The 13,442-nt window shown below is 41.9% G+C and overlaps 1 protein-coding gene across 2 annotated transcripts in view; it reads left to right on the forward strand.

Moving 5' to 3' along the window:
- Positions 1-12,516, forward strand: part of LOC137261417 (oxysterol-binding protein-related protein 11-like) — a 36,866-nt gene extending 24,350 nt beyond the window's left edge. For both annotated transcript variants that reach the window (XM_067799163.1, XM_067799164.1), the window contains exons 15-22: positions 47-128; positions 1,749-1,938; positions 2,083-2,193; positions 3,223-3,383; positions 4,036-4,152; positions 4,664-4,825; positions 5,966-6,031; positions 11,108-12,516. In XM_067799163.1, coding sequence (XP_067655264.1) covers positions 47-128; positions 1,749-1,938; positions 2,083-2,193; positions 3,223-3,383; positions 4,036-4,152; positions 4,664-4,825; positions 5,966-6,031; positions 11,108-11,182 — 964 coding nt within the window. In that variant the 3' untranslated portion in view covers positions 11,183-12,516. The remainder of the gene's footprint in view (positions 1-46; positions 129-1,748; positions 1,939-2,082; positions 2,194-3,222; positions 3,384-4,035; positions 4,153-4,663; positions 4,826-5,965; positions 6,032-11,107) is intronic.
- The last annotated feature ends 926 nt before the right edge of the window (positions 12,517-13,442 follow it).

Genomic DNA, 13,442 nt, shown 5'->3' on the forward strand with positions numbered 1-13,442 from the left:
ACCTTTCACCTCTCCTCCTGTGTAATGAATGTCCTTTTTTCCACAGAATCCCTGACTTTGAAGACCCCGAGGACCGGATGCTGGCCGTTCTCGAGTGGTACCTGACATCCTTCCATGCCGGCAGACAGGTGGGCAGTACATTACATGGCGCCATTTTGTAACACACTCTGTTGAAATACTGCCATTGGCTCAGGTAAAACTCATTACATATCAAGAAAGAAAGGAGGACATAATAAATGATTATGTACTGGGTTTACTGGTATAGCATCAGTCTATCCTGGCTAGGGTCCAGCTATGTTTTAGTAGGTTTGGTGGATATAGAGGTGGGGATGTGGCTGGTGGGATGATTGTGTAGAGAAAGGGGTGGAGTGGGTGGTTGGCATGGCTTTATCTGCTTTGTATAATGAATGACCTGATCATTTACTGAGGTTTGTTATATGTTGCACTTGTGCCTAATGTGTTGCAAAAGCTACAGAAACATTGCTTCAATTTCAGCTGAACAATGAGAACATGGCGGTGATTTTTAAAATCTTTTTTCTTGTCCACATTATTTTTTTTATTGGATTGGAGATTTTTCTGTTGTACGGTATTGTTATTCCGCATCCATAGTAGTTTTAAGTGATTTGTTGCTTGTTTTAGAAACAGCACTGTTTTGTTGTCTCACTGTCCACTGAAAACTGAGTTCTGTGCTCATAATATCAATCAGTGGATGATGCTGTCCAGATTCATTAATATACAGTTCACCATCACATTTCTGGAATCTAGCCATGTGCTGTGTTAAGCAAAAAAACCCACATACCAGTAAAAATAATTACTTTCCATTCTAACAGGTTGTTGTTTAGTATAAGGATGTGATTATTTATGTTATGTATGCATAGATGTTTCTTATGTAGTCCCTGTATTGCTGCTGTATGTGTGACCATCTGATGTTGTGATCGACCATCGGATATGCAGGAATGACTTTTCGTACAATAACTCTTCTGTTACAGAGAATTGAGCAACAGAGCATGGTAGCATCAGATATCTTTGCTGAGGGTCTCACATTCTATTTTCATCAGGTTCAATTTGAGACAGTCATTCACCCACCTAGGCACATGCTCCTTTTTCGTTCTTTTGTCATAGAATCATTGTACCTAGAAAAGGTAATATATAACCCAGAACATTTTTGCTTGGATGAAATCTAGTGAATCCTGGGAGTTATCAGACACTCTTGTGCAGTTCTCTGTATTATTTTTCTGATGTAATAGTGTTAGATAGGTGATGTAGAGTCTATGAGTTTAATCCTTGTGCTCTAGCATTATGGTTGAGATTTCTCATGATTTGTCTTTACATCCCCCATCAGAAAAGGTGCTGGTGTTTTTTATACCTTCCCTTCCATGATATTTAGAGAATCTAGAATTCTAGAAAGTCTAGAATTGTTATATTTACTTCCAGCCGCTAATGGCATGGTATAAATCCTGCTTGAGTAGTAGAAGTACTAAGAGTTTAACCTCATATGGTGGCCTACCATTGGCCAGGTCTCTTCTCAGTGTCCTCTTTGATAAAATATGTATAATATCACTATTGGTTCCCATCTTACTGTCCTTTGAAGACCAGAAACTATTTGCATTGCTTTGCTTTGACAACCTCAATGTGTCTAAGCTACTGACAATTTGAGATACAGTTGTAGCTCACTGAGTCACTGACCAGAAGGAAATCTAGCTTATCACTGGACTCTGAAGTGAGTTTTTCATGTGGTTTTGTTGCAGGGTTCTGTGGCGAAGAAGCCATACAACCCAATTATTGGTGAGACGTTTCACTGTTCCTGGAGGATGCCTAACTCTGTGATAGCTGGTGACAATGACAGCGGTTCAGACGTGGACACTGGCGACACCAAGACGACATCATCCTCAACACAACTAGTCTACTGTGCTGAACAAGTTTCCCATCATCCTCCTGGTACGGGATACACTTGTGACATATGTCAGATTGGCTTCAGATGTCTTTTTGTAGGTTTTGTTCACTGCTAATTGTTGAATACCTGATGTGCTTTGAACACTTGAAGTTCCATTGCTAAGTGTACTTTCTACTGTGTGTTTCCAGTATCTGCCTTCTACTTTGAGTGCCCTGAGAAACAGATGTGCATGAACGCTTCCATCTGGACCAAGTCAAAGTTCATGGGAATGTCCATTGGTGTGGTTATGGTCGGCAAAGGTAGGATCATCAGTATGTCCAGCCTGTTACACCTGGACCTGGTTAGACTTGGTCTTGAGGAACCCGTTTTGTCATGAGTCCTGTATAACTTCTCATCATGTCTGTATCTCTGGTCCATGTTTTCAGATAGCTGGAATGCTGGGTGTTACTTAGACAACTTTAACACACATTATGTTGTTCAAATAGTGGTGATATATGGCAACTTTGTTCTCTCAGGAAAAAATGATTGCCTATAAGTTGTATATGCAGTTGGAAGAAGAAAATTATTGAAAAATAAAATTAACAATAAATAAATCCTACGTAGTTGACCATGTTACTTATCTCTTTCTTTATCTGCCATGAGCAGTACAGTGACTCTCATCTGGCATAAGTGTTCGCTCGTCACGCTGAAGACCCGGGTTCGATTCCCCACATGGGTACAATGTGTGAAGCCCATTTTCTGGTGTCCCCAGCCGTGATATTGCTGGAATATTGCTAAAAGCAGCGTAAAACTAAAACTCAACCACTCATTCACTCATGTGGCGTATGTTGTATGATATTTATATAGCACTCATATCCACACAGCTAGTGTTTGCTCAAGGGGCTGGTATTTTTTTCCCTCCATCATTAGATGCCAATCTCAACGCACATCGTATAATCAATCTCAACTTCCTTTGGAGTATAAACATCTTGCTGCCAGTAGATGCATCAAGTGGTGCACCCTTGTGGCTTTCTCATCCTAATCAGGTACCCATCAACTGCTGGGTGGACTGGGACACAAACACAGTACTTTTTTCAAATTTACTGCATGTTGCTGTACCCACAACTAGGTTTCTGCATGTATTCATGTGGCTACCATCTGGTCACATACCATCAGATTCATGAGTTCTTTTAAGTGCACTGTGTACACAAGGTGCTAAACATCTACTACATGTGACACTTCTCACATTCCTCTGAAACTGAAATACTCTTCTCCCACCTGTCTGTATGTTTTCCTGTGTAGTCAGTATTATTGTCACTGTGAAGCCTGTATCACCATGCATATTACAGTGCACCTGAAACTGCTGGGTCATGGAGAGGAATACATCTTCACCCTCCCCAGCGCCTATGCCCGCTCCATCCTCACTGTCCCCTGGGTGGAGCTCGGAGACAAGATCAACATCACCTGTGAGAAGACAGGTCTCGCTGCTTCTGTCGTCTTCCACACAAAGGTGAGGGTGCTAACAATTTCATACCAATTTGAATCTTTCACTCTGATATGATACCTGTGTGTGAAAAAGTATGAAAAACACTCCTTAGAATTATTGTGACTTAGATGTGGTTTGAAAGTATGTTGCACAGGGCCATCATTAACCTGTAAATTGGTCCTGAAATCCAGGGCTTCCTTCACAAAGCAACCTTAATTGGGTGAACCTAATAATTCTAGTAATTCTTTAATACTGCACTAAGGTTGCACCTCAGTGGCTTACGATCACCTTGCTGGTTAGAAAGGAGGACCAGGTTTGGTTTGGAAACTCTGGTAGTCCAGTCTGGATGGGTATTGCAGCATTGGTATTTATGTATGTCAGACTTGTAGACAATGGTACTGTGGTAATCCAGTCGTGGATGGTATTGAAGCATCGGTACATCAGTACTCATGTACGTCAAACTGGTAGACAATGGTACCATGGTAATCCATTCCTTGATGGGTATTGCAGCATGGGTGCTCATGTATGTCAAACTTCTAGACAATGGTACTCTGGCAGAGGTGACCTGAGCTGTAGAATATCTGATGCTGTTTAATGGATATAAAGTATTTAGAGAAAGTGAATGAATCTGAACAACAATCTCTGCAGAGTTTTTGTGTCTTGTTGTATGTTCCAGCCATTCTATGGGGGCAAGCTGCATCGTGTGTCGGCTGAGATGAGAAACAGTACCGGGAACGTCTCCTGGAAGGTGCAGGGAGAGTGGAACTCTAACTTAGACTTCACCCATCAAAATGTAAGTGTTTCTGGTTTCCATAGTAATCACTCATGCCAAATGATCTCAGCCTTGAACTGTATTTCAGTTACATTGCTGTATGTAAAAGTGACATGTGGAAAAAGTGAAAGTGGTCAGCTGTCACATGTTGTATTTGGGATGACAGTAATAGCGTTGAAGTACCAATTCTAGTCCCATACATAGTCTAGTCTCTATCATATCGGTGGGCTCAGTTTGATGCAGGTATAGTATCTTTACCTTCTGATGTCACCGGTCAGTAGGGTGTCCATTCATCACGCTGAAGACCCGGGTTTGATTCCCCAAATGGGTACAATGCTTGAAGCCCATATCTGGTGTCACCCACTGTGATACTGCTTGAATACTCTGGTCTCTCCCCAACAGTTCAGGAATTGTGAATTGTTGCACACAACAGATAGTGTGACATTGCTTCCAGCTAACAGATTGTTCCTCATGATAGGAATGACTGGAGTCAGGTGTTTTCAGGTAGATAGTATCCTTCTGCTTGTTCCAGGGCGAGTCAAAGTCGGTAGATGTTCAACAGTTGAAGATCTGGAGAAAGAGGGTGCGACCGTTAACCGCTCAGGGTGAATTTGAGTCTCGAAGATTGTGGCAGCATGTGACGAATGCGCTAAGGATAGGAGACGTCAGCACCGCCACAGAACACAAACGATTTGTATGTATTACTCTTGATATTGATCAGAAAGTTAGACTGGTTCATCCTCTGATGTTGTTTGGGCTGAACTGGTTCTGCCTTCTTAATTTCAAAGACTGAATGATCAAAATGGCCCCACATGTAAGAAGTATAGACATGCGTATGTTTTCTGTGTGGTCTTGGATGCCCCAGGAGTGGATTGTATGTCTACAATGGCTTCCACATGTGGATAATACAGACCTGATTGTGTTTAACTTGTGGTTGTGATGTATGTTTGAAAAGTGGATATTGTGCCTACATTGGCTTGTTTGTATGCATAGTACAGACCTGCCTTTTGCATATTGTGTGGCTGTACTGTATGTTTGTTTGTTGTTTAATGAAGCAATATTCCAGATATATGATGGCAGTCTGTAAATAATCAGGTCTGGACCACACATTCCAGTGATGACATGTGCCAAATTCAGTAGCTGTGCCTGACACCCCAATGCTGTTGGTCGCCTCTTACAACCAGCATAGGATGCTGAAGACCAATTCTAACCCGGATCTTCAGAGGTCATTGTTGTATGTAAATAGTTCAGTATGTTGTCATCCCGAACATGGTGGTCTCAATGGCATCTGGATTCTAGATTAGAAACCAGTGAAGGTCCAGGGTAGACTGGGCCTTCAGCAAGCCATGCTTGCCATAAAAAGGCAACTATGCTTGTCGTGAGAGGTGACTAACAGGATCGGGTGGTCAGGCTTGCTGACTTAGTTGACACATGTCATCGGTTCCCAATTGTGCTGATAGATGCTCATGTGTTGATCTCTGGATTGTCTGGTTCAGACTCTACTAATTTACAGATTGCCTCCATATAGCTGGAATATTGCTGAGTGTGTTGCAAAACTCAACTTAACTCACTCACTCACTCACTCACTCTAGATTAGAACTGGTCCTCTATACTTGCTGTATGAGACCACATGCAACTCTTGGCGTAGATTTTCTGCACCTAGATTAGTGCTAAGACAGTCGTAAGTAAATGTTAATGTATGGCACTTATGACTTACTCTAGTGCTAAGAGAGCTTCGAAAATCTAGGCCCTGGTGGTTGTATTAGGAGAATCAGTTTATTAGGTGACATTGTAGATGGATGGTGTTGATATGTAAGATGTGCTAATTTTTCAGCTTGAAGATCGACAAAGAGAAGGGGAGAGGCATCGAAAAGACACAAACACACAGTTTCCATCAAAGGTAAGTGTTTATTTTGTTCTAGCCACCTGAATACAGCTTTGAATACTTAACGCTTTTAAGAGCTGAATACTTCCAGTCACCAGTACTCAGTGCTTGCAAGTCCCAGTCCCAGTCCCAGGACTCCAATCAATGGCCTTCAGCTGCCTTGCTCATGTTGTGAACCATCAGGTCTGAGATATTGCTGACAACAGTTTTTCACCCCGATAAATTATACTTGTTATGTTACCTATTAGCTGCACAGTGGATTGGCTGGCCATGTCATTGTAATTTGTGAAGCCTTCAGATGGCCCGAATATTGTTTTAAGGCTGTGTAAAGCCATGTGATGTTTTTATGTTTGTGCGACGCTTTTATTTTTCCTTATCCTGACTCATACTTAATTGCTTATCTCCTCTTCCCTGGCGAAGGTAGTGAAATGCCTGAAATCCTTGAAGCTCTCTTCTAAAAGAAGCGGACGTAAAATACACTCACCCACGAGTAGCCTCCCTTTACCTGTGCACATGGTCAGCTGATTGGGCATGGTTGTCACTCTCTCCCTGTAGTCCGATGAGGGGGACTGGAGGCACCTGGGGTCCCAGATATACGGCAATTTTGTGATTAATGTGTCCATATTTCGCACGTATTTAATCAATTGAGACTTAGACTCAGTTGATGAAATCGTGTCTTCAGTGTAGATTACGGCTGTCAGGGGTTGACCCGCACTTAGGTTGTCTGGCGTGTAAGCCCACATGTTCTTCTACTATTCGTTGTAAATTTGTAAATTCGTTGTAATTAAGAATTTACTATATATATTCGGTCTGTTTACAGATGTGCGAGGGAGAGGTAATGTCAGCTTGCATTAGCCATGTCTAAATCGGAGGAATTAAATTTGGGTAACCATTTATCTGTTTCTGATGAGATTCATTCCAGTGACATGTCTGGCATTTCTCCGGGGTTATATCTGGGGCCCAACCAGTTTTCCCTAATCCACAGAAGAGAACTGATACAGAGACAGGGCAGTCTAAGAAGTCTAGATCATTGAAGACTAAGTCCTCTTCTTCAAAGTCATTGCAGAATCAACATTCTTCGATGAAGAAATCTTTTGGGAAAGAGATCGTCCCTCTACAAGAGCGACACATCTTTGACGAAGCAACGTTGATTCTACGCAGCAAGCAAGATATCAACCAACATAGTCAACATGTGTCACCCTGATGGCATCATCAACGCCTCAGAATCCTTATGAGGATCGTCAGACAATGCAGACTTCGTCAGCAACCTAAGTGATCACAGCAGACAACTCAACTCAGCCATCACTACATTCAACGCAGCTATTCGAAGCAAGCGCCTTCATGCAGCAGTTTACGATGCAGATGATGAGCTTAATGGAGCGGCGGTTTGAAGAAGAAAGAAGACTGCAGTCTTCAACAACTTCGACTTTGGCTCAGCATGAACACTCATCTACATCTGCACTCACACCTGAAGATGCAGAGGAGGCATATGCATGCACCAGCTGGAGAAGATCGTCACCATTGTCCCCGTCATCTCGTCGCAGTCCAGAGAGAGATTCATCCACACCGAGTGAATGCACCCACGGCATCTCGTCGCAGTCCAGAGAGAGATTCACCCACGCCGAGTGAATGCACCCACACAAGTGGTTACACACAAGATAGATACTACTGAGCATGGTCGCCATAGGAAGCCCTCTTCTCGGACTCTGAAGTCACATTGTGGATCATGAATGGCTTGGACTTAGTCTCACCATCCAAGGATTCCAACGAGATTAACACTTATAAGATGAAGAATGATGACATTGCTACGTTAACGTTCCCGCCGATAGCTCCGATATCTACGCTGTCTGACACATTATATACTGCATTCAAGTCAGCAACCAAATTTCAGCAACAACGTGCCTCCGTTCAACGCTCGTTGTTTCCTTCTTCATCACATTGAGCCCTCCATCAGAGCACCTAATGTAGACGAAGCATACAAGCGCTTCAGTACAGCCCACAACAGATCCTTCAAGGTAGACGACAAAAGGTTTGTTGAACTCGACACCACTACGAGATGCACCGTCTTAAGACTAGCTCTATCTAAAGCCATTAACGAGACTCTCATCGCAAAGTTCAGCAATCCTGCCAATGAGGAAGTGAGAATGATCCTGTCAGCACTTGTCACTCAGAAGAAAGATCAGCAGTTTATGTCTGAACACCTAACCTCTACTATTGCGGGTCTGAATCTACTACATCGACAAGGTGTCTTGTATGCCTCATCATGGAGTGAGAACTTCACGAAGACTTTATATCAAGCCCTGTGGTCAGCGTCTACTGTATTTGATGGGAAGATTGAAGAGGTAGCAAGGACGGTCGCCCAAGACTCCAGAGAAGTCATGATGATTAAATCCATCAACGCCTTGACATCAGTGCTCAAGCAGACAAGTCAACTCAAATTCCAAATTCTCCAGGGGGTAAAGAGCAAGGGATAAAAAGTTTAACACTCGAGGAGAGAAGTCATCATCTTTTCGTTGCCCCTATGGAGGAAACAAGTGCCATCAGACGTCTGGCCATTCATCTAGGAAGAGGAGGTAAACATTGAAGATCAGGTTCGGAACAACTGGAGTCTTCCACCCCAAGCCGTTTCTGTACAACCGTCTCAAGTAGATGGATGTCTTCAACTCTACTGGAAGAATTGGGAATTCTCAATGACTACTACGTCATAAAGATTCTGCGAGATGGCTACAAGATTCCGCTGGAAAATACACTGCCATTCACAAGACTACTAGCTCCCATCATCTATGCAGACAATCAGCTAGACAAGTTGACCGATGCCATATCAACGCTGTTGCAAGGAGCAGTAGAAGTAATACAGCCAAAGAGTTTGACGCCCGGCTTTTACTCCCCAATCTTCTTAGTATCGAAGAGGAATTCCAGAGAGAAATTCCGGCTCATGTACAACATGAAGGAATTCAACAAGAACTTTCTACACAAACCAGAGCACTTCAAGATGATACATCTTCCTCGACTAAGATGCCTCATCCGTCCTGAAGATTATCTCGCCAGCATTGATCTACAAGATGCGAACCTACACATCCCGAAATATCTGTGCTTCCTTTTCAACGGTCAGCACTACTAGTGGACGGTCCTACTGTTTGGAATATCTTTGGCTCCGTGGTTATTTACTCGGGTAACCAAGCCCAAGTCAACTATCTACATCTGAGGGGACTACCCAGCGCTGTCTACCTGGACTACAGCATACATACGCATCAAGAGAAAAATCAAATCAGACTACAGTTAGACTTCACCATCAGGCTACAAACACAGCTAGGATGGTTAGTAAATTATCTGAAGTTGGAATTGGAACCTCAACAAGATCTCAAGTTCTTCGGGATTCGTTTCATCACCACATTGAATCTGATTGTCATCCCAGAGGACCGGTGGGTCAAGATTCAAGACATGATAAAGCAAGCACTACTTTCTCCATGACACTTCGACACAGTGAGTGGCAGTGCCTTCTAGGTCTCCTCATGTCATCGCAGATATGACCAGAAGAGGAAGACTGCAGCTGTGTCCGTTACAATGCTTCTTGAATCTTCATCTCAACAGAGGTCAGATTCCGCTCCCAGACAATGTGAAGCTCTTTCTACTCCCAGGTCGAACATCTGGACACCGACCTATATGTTAGAGCCAGCATTCACCAACCACCTCTACGTAGACGCATCTCTTCAAGGATGGGGAGTGAATCTAGACAACAAGGTAGCAGCTGGGATCTGGAACAAAGAAGATGAAGCTCTTCACATCAACCAGTTGGTCATTCATGCCATCCATCACTGGTCAACAACACTGACAGACAAGCTACTGATGATCCACACAGACAACTCAACAGTGGCTTTCTACACAAACAAACAAGGGTCAACGAGATCACCATCTCTACTACACCTGACGTTCCAGCTCTTTGACATAGTCGACAGTCTGAATCTCCAAATAAAAGCATGTCACATACCAGAAGCCTGCAACATCATGGCAGACGCCTTATCTCGTCCTCTTCGTCCATCACCAACAGAGTGAATGCTGCATCGGGAGATGTTTCAGCTAATCAGCCAGACATTCGAAACGCTGCAAATAGACTTATTTGCAACTAGGGTCAACATTGAGACAACAATTTTCATGTTACCAGTACCAGATCCCTTAGTCTGGGCAACAGACACTCTCAGCATCCCATAGGAAGGACTAAACGCATTTGCGTTTCTCCCTCCAGTACTGCTACCAAAGGTCATCGAGAAAATCAGAAACAGACGAAACAGACAACTGATTTTGGTCGCGCCTTACTGGCTAGCGAGACATTGGTTTCCAACACTTATAGAAGAGTTAGGACAACCAGCCCTACAACTACCAGATTGGAAGAAACTTCTCGTCCGTCCCCACACGAAACAGGCGCACAGCATACCATCTGCATTCCGACTTGTGGACCATATTAAGACCTACTTGAAACACATTGGATACTCGGCGAGAGTAGCCAAAGCAGTTACTTTAGTCTTACGCAAATCCACTCACATCCTATATGATGACAAGTGGAAGCAATTTGAGACATACACCAAGAAGAAAGGCTTCATGGCGATGAAGGAGACACATCCTCAGATAGCAGATTATTTATGTCATCTACGACATTCCAGAGGTCTGAAAGGTTCTACATTATCCACATACTTGGCAGCGCTCAGCTCAGTCATCACCATGAAAACAGGGATCAAGCTGACTAAAGTACCCGAGCTACTTGCCTTACTACGCTCCTCAAGTTGGAAGATCAACAACGCAGATTTAGAGCTCCAGCGTGGGATCCAAGCATCGTACTCCAACATCTCACAAGTGATGTGTACAAACTGCTTGATCGGACCTCATTTGAACTGCTAATGTAAAGGGAGGCTACTCGTGGGTGAGAGTATTTACGTCCGCTTCTTTTAGAAGTGAATTTCAAGGGATTTCAGATATTCCACTACCTTCGCCAGGGAAGAGGAGATATGCAATTAACCATGAGTCATGATAAGTATAAAATATCAATTTTATTCAGAAAATTACATTATACTAAGTTATGCATTGACATTGTTCCAGTTCTTCCATCGAAGTGGTGATAGCTGGACCTACAACTCTGTTCTACAAAAGGGACAGACGTCAGGAACGGCATAGAACAATCATCCTCATCATTGTAAGACTAAAAAAGCTGATTTGGTGCAAGAAAATCTGTGATGTAACCATCCCCTTGATTTCATTATAGTGTCTTTGTATACTCAAGAATATTCCACTTTCATACCTGAACTGTGTTTTGTCAAATGTTGAATCAGGATGTATTCTCTCTGCCATTTTCTTGTTTTGCATATCATGAATATATTTGAATATTTTTATTCAGTTATTTATTATTGATAGTTTCCAAGTCTGAGCAGGTGGAATTGTCGGTTGTTATTTATGAAGTTTTCAAAAAACATCTAGTTGTGACTGTTTTTAGAGCCTTGTTTCTTTTGTGTTAGTTTCACCCAAATGAATGCCTAAATTGTTTTTTGTGCTTAAATACCATATCATTTCTTCATCAAGTTTTAAGGGCTCAAGATAGTGTTTAGAGATTTGAAGAAGCTGTTTATGTTATTATTTCAAATTGTGTCCCTGTGGAAGATGGCTCTGGAATTCACTTGGCAGAGTACTTCCCTTGGTTATGCCATATTTATGTTTGTTGTCTTGAATAGTAAGCATCTGTGAGCTGTTTCATTTAGGTTGTCCTTCCACATCAAGCAGACATACCATGATTTTTGTGAATTACCCTTAAAAGTCCAGTATAACCCTACTCACTTGCTAAATTTAGAGGGAGGATCTGGCTTGTATTAGTGCAAAGAGATTCGTCAACTGTTTTGATATTGGTTCATTTTTTGTGATCTTTGGAACCCAATTCTGACAGTATGTTAAAGTGAATATGTTCCAGTTCCAGTTGTTTTACACAGCTTTCCAATCTGCTACAGACTTAGTCTCACGTACAAATAATAGCAACAAATTGTTTGGATTATAAAATGAAGTGCAAAAAATAGTGATATTTATCAAAATGTGCCCCTATTTAACATGCTAGAAATGTAGTGTTATTAATCATGTTGAAAAATCCTTCCAGTAATGATAAGTACTAATTTTCCAAAATTATGGATTAAGACCATACTCTCCAGATTCCCCAAATCTGGCTTGGGAGGCATAAGGCTGCTGTGAGGAGCTCGAACATTGATAGTCGTTGATAAAACACTATTCACTCCCTTGCCCACTCACTCACCATGACTGACTGACTGTACATGAATGATATGGAACTCAGGTAAATGTTTGATATTACCAAAGAATAGAAACACCCATGACTGTATTGTAGCTAGTGCTAGTCTGTGCAGTGGTCCACGCCATTGGTAATATACAACTAGTCTGCAGGAGATTTCATATTAGTCCTTATGTAACATAGACTAGTCTGTCCAGATATTTACTAGTCTCAGACTAACAGAATAGTGGCCGTGTGTACTCCTTGTGTTGGGTAGGAGTGGTCATCTGTCTAGAAGCAGGATTAGTAGTCAGTATAGACACAGTTTGCTTTATTGTGTGTTGTCATGTTGCCATAGTAACAGTTCAGTCAAATGTCAGAGATGAACTTCAGCATAGAATTTTTCGAAGACAACCTGTTGTAGTAATAAGTATTTGTAAAATGTCACGTATATTTGTCTCATGAAACCTTGTAAATCCAGACTGTAAATGCTGCTAGAAGTGTTCAGATAGTCAGATTTCCAGTTTAATGAAGCATGGTTAATGTGCAGTGTCACTTGATACATGTACCTATCTACTCCATACTGTGACTGTCTGGAAACTTAAGGTTCCAAATTAACAGAATTTTGGACTAACAAGGTTTCACTGTTTATAATGATGTATATGTATTCAGAATGATGTGAGTACAGATGTGCATACACTGGACAAATTGATACTTTATGATGTATGTGTTGTGCAAATGAACTTGTACACGTATGAAAATGTACCATGTGTTAATTTTGGAGTGAAATTGTGTGAAAGTGAAATGTTGCCGATTGTGATAACTTTGTACATATATAAATATGCATAGTTAATTAAGCCGACTGTATACATATTCACCTTGTCTGAAACACATTGACATGGATTGTTTTCTGTGCACATGATAGACACCAAACACTAGAATAACAAATACCACTAAAATCTTATTTTGCGTTTTCACACGATACCTCCCTGAATTTGATACGATACCTCCCTATATCCGATACGATACCTCCCTGTATCTGATACGATACCTCCCTGAATGGAACTCACTGGTTTATTAGATATATCATCTGCCTAGAAAACAGAGGCAGAGAGAAGCCTAATGGCTGAGGTGGTTAAACATGCCGATCACATCGATGACCCTATGTTG

This window comes from Haliotis asinina, chromosome 14, assembly GCF_037392515.1.
Source record: "Haliotis asinina isolate JCU_RB_2024 chromosome 14, JCU_Hal_asi_v2, whole genome shotgun sequence".
Lineage (NCBI taxonomy): Eukaryota > Metazoa > Mollusca > Gastropoda > Lepetellida > Haliotidae > Haliotis > Haliotis asinina.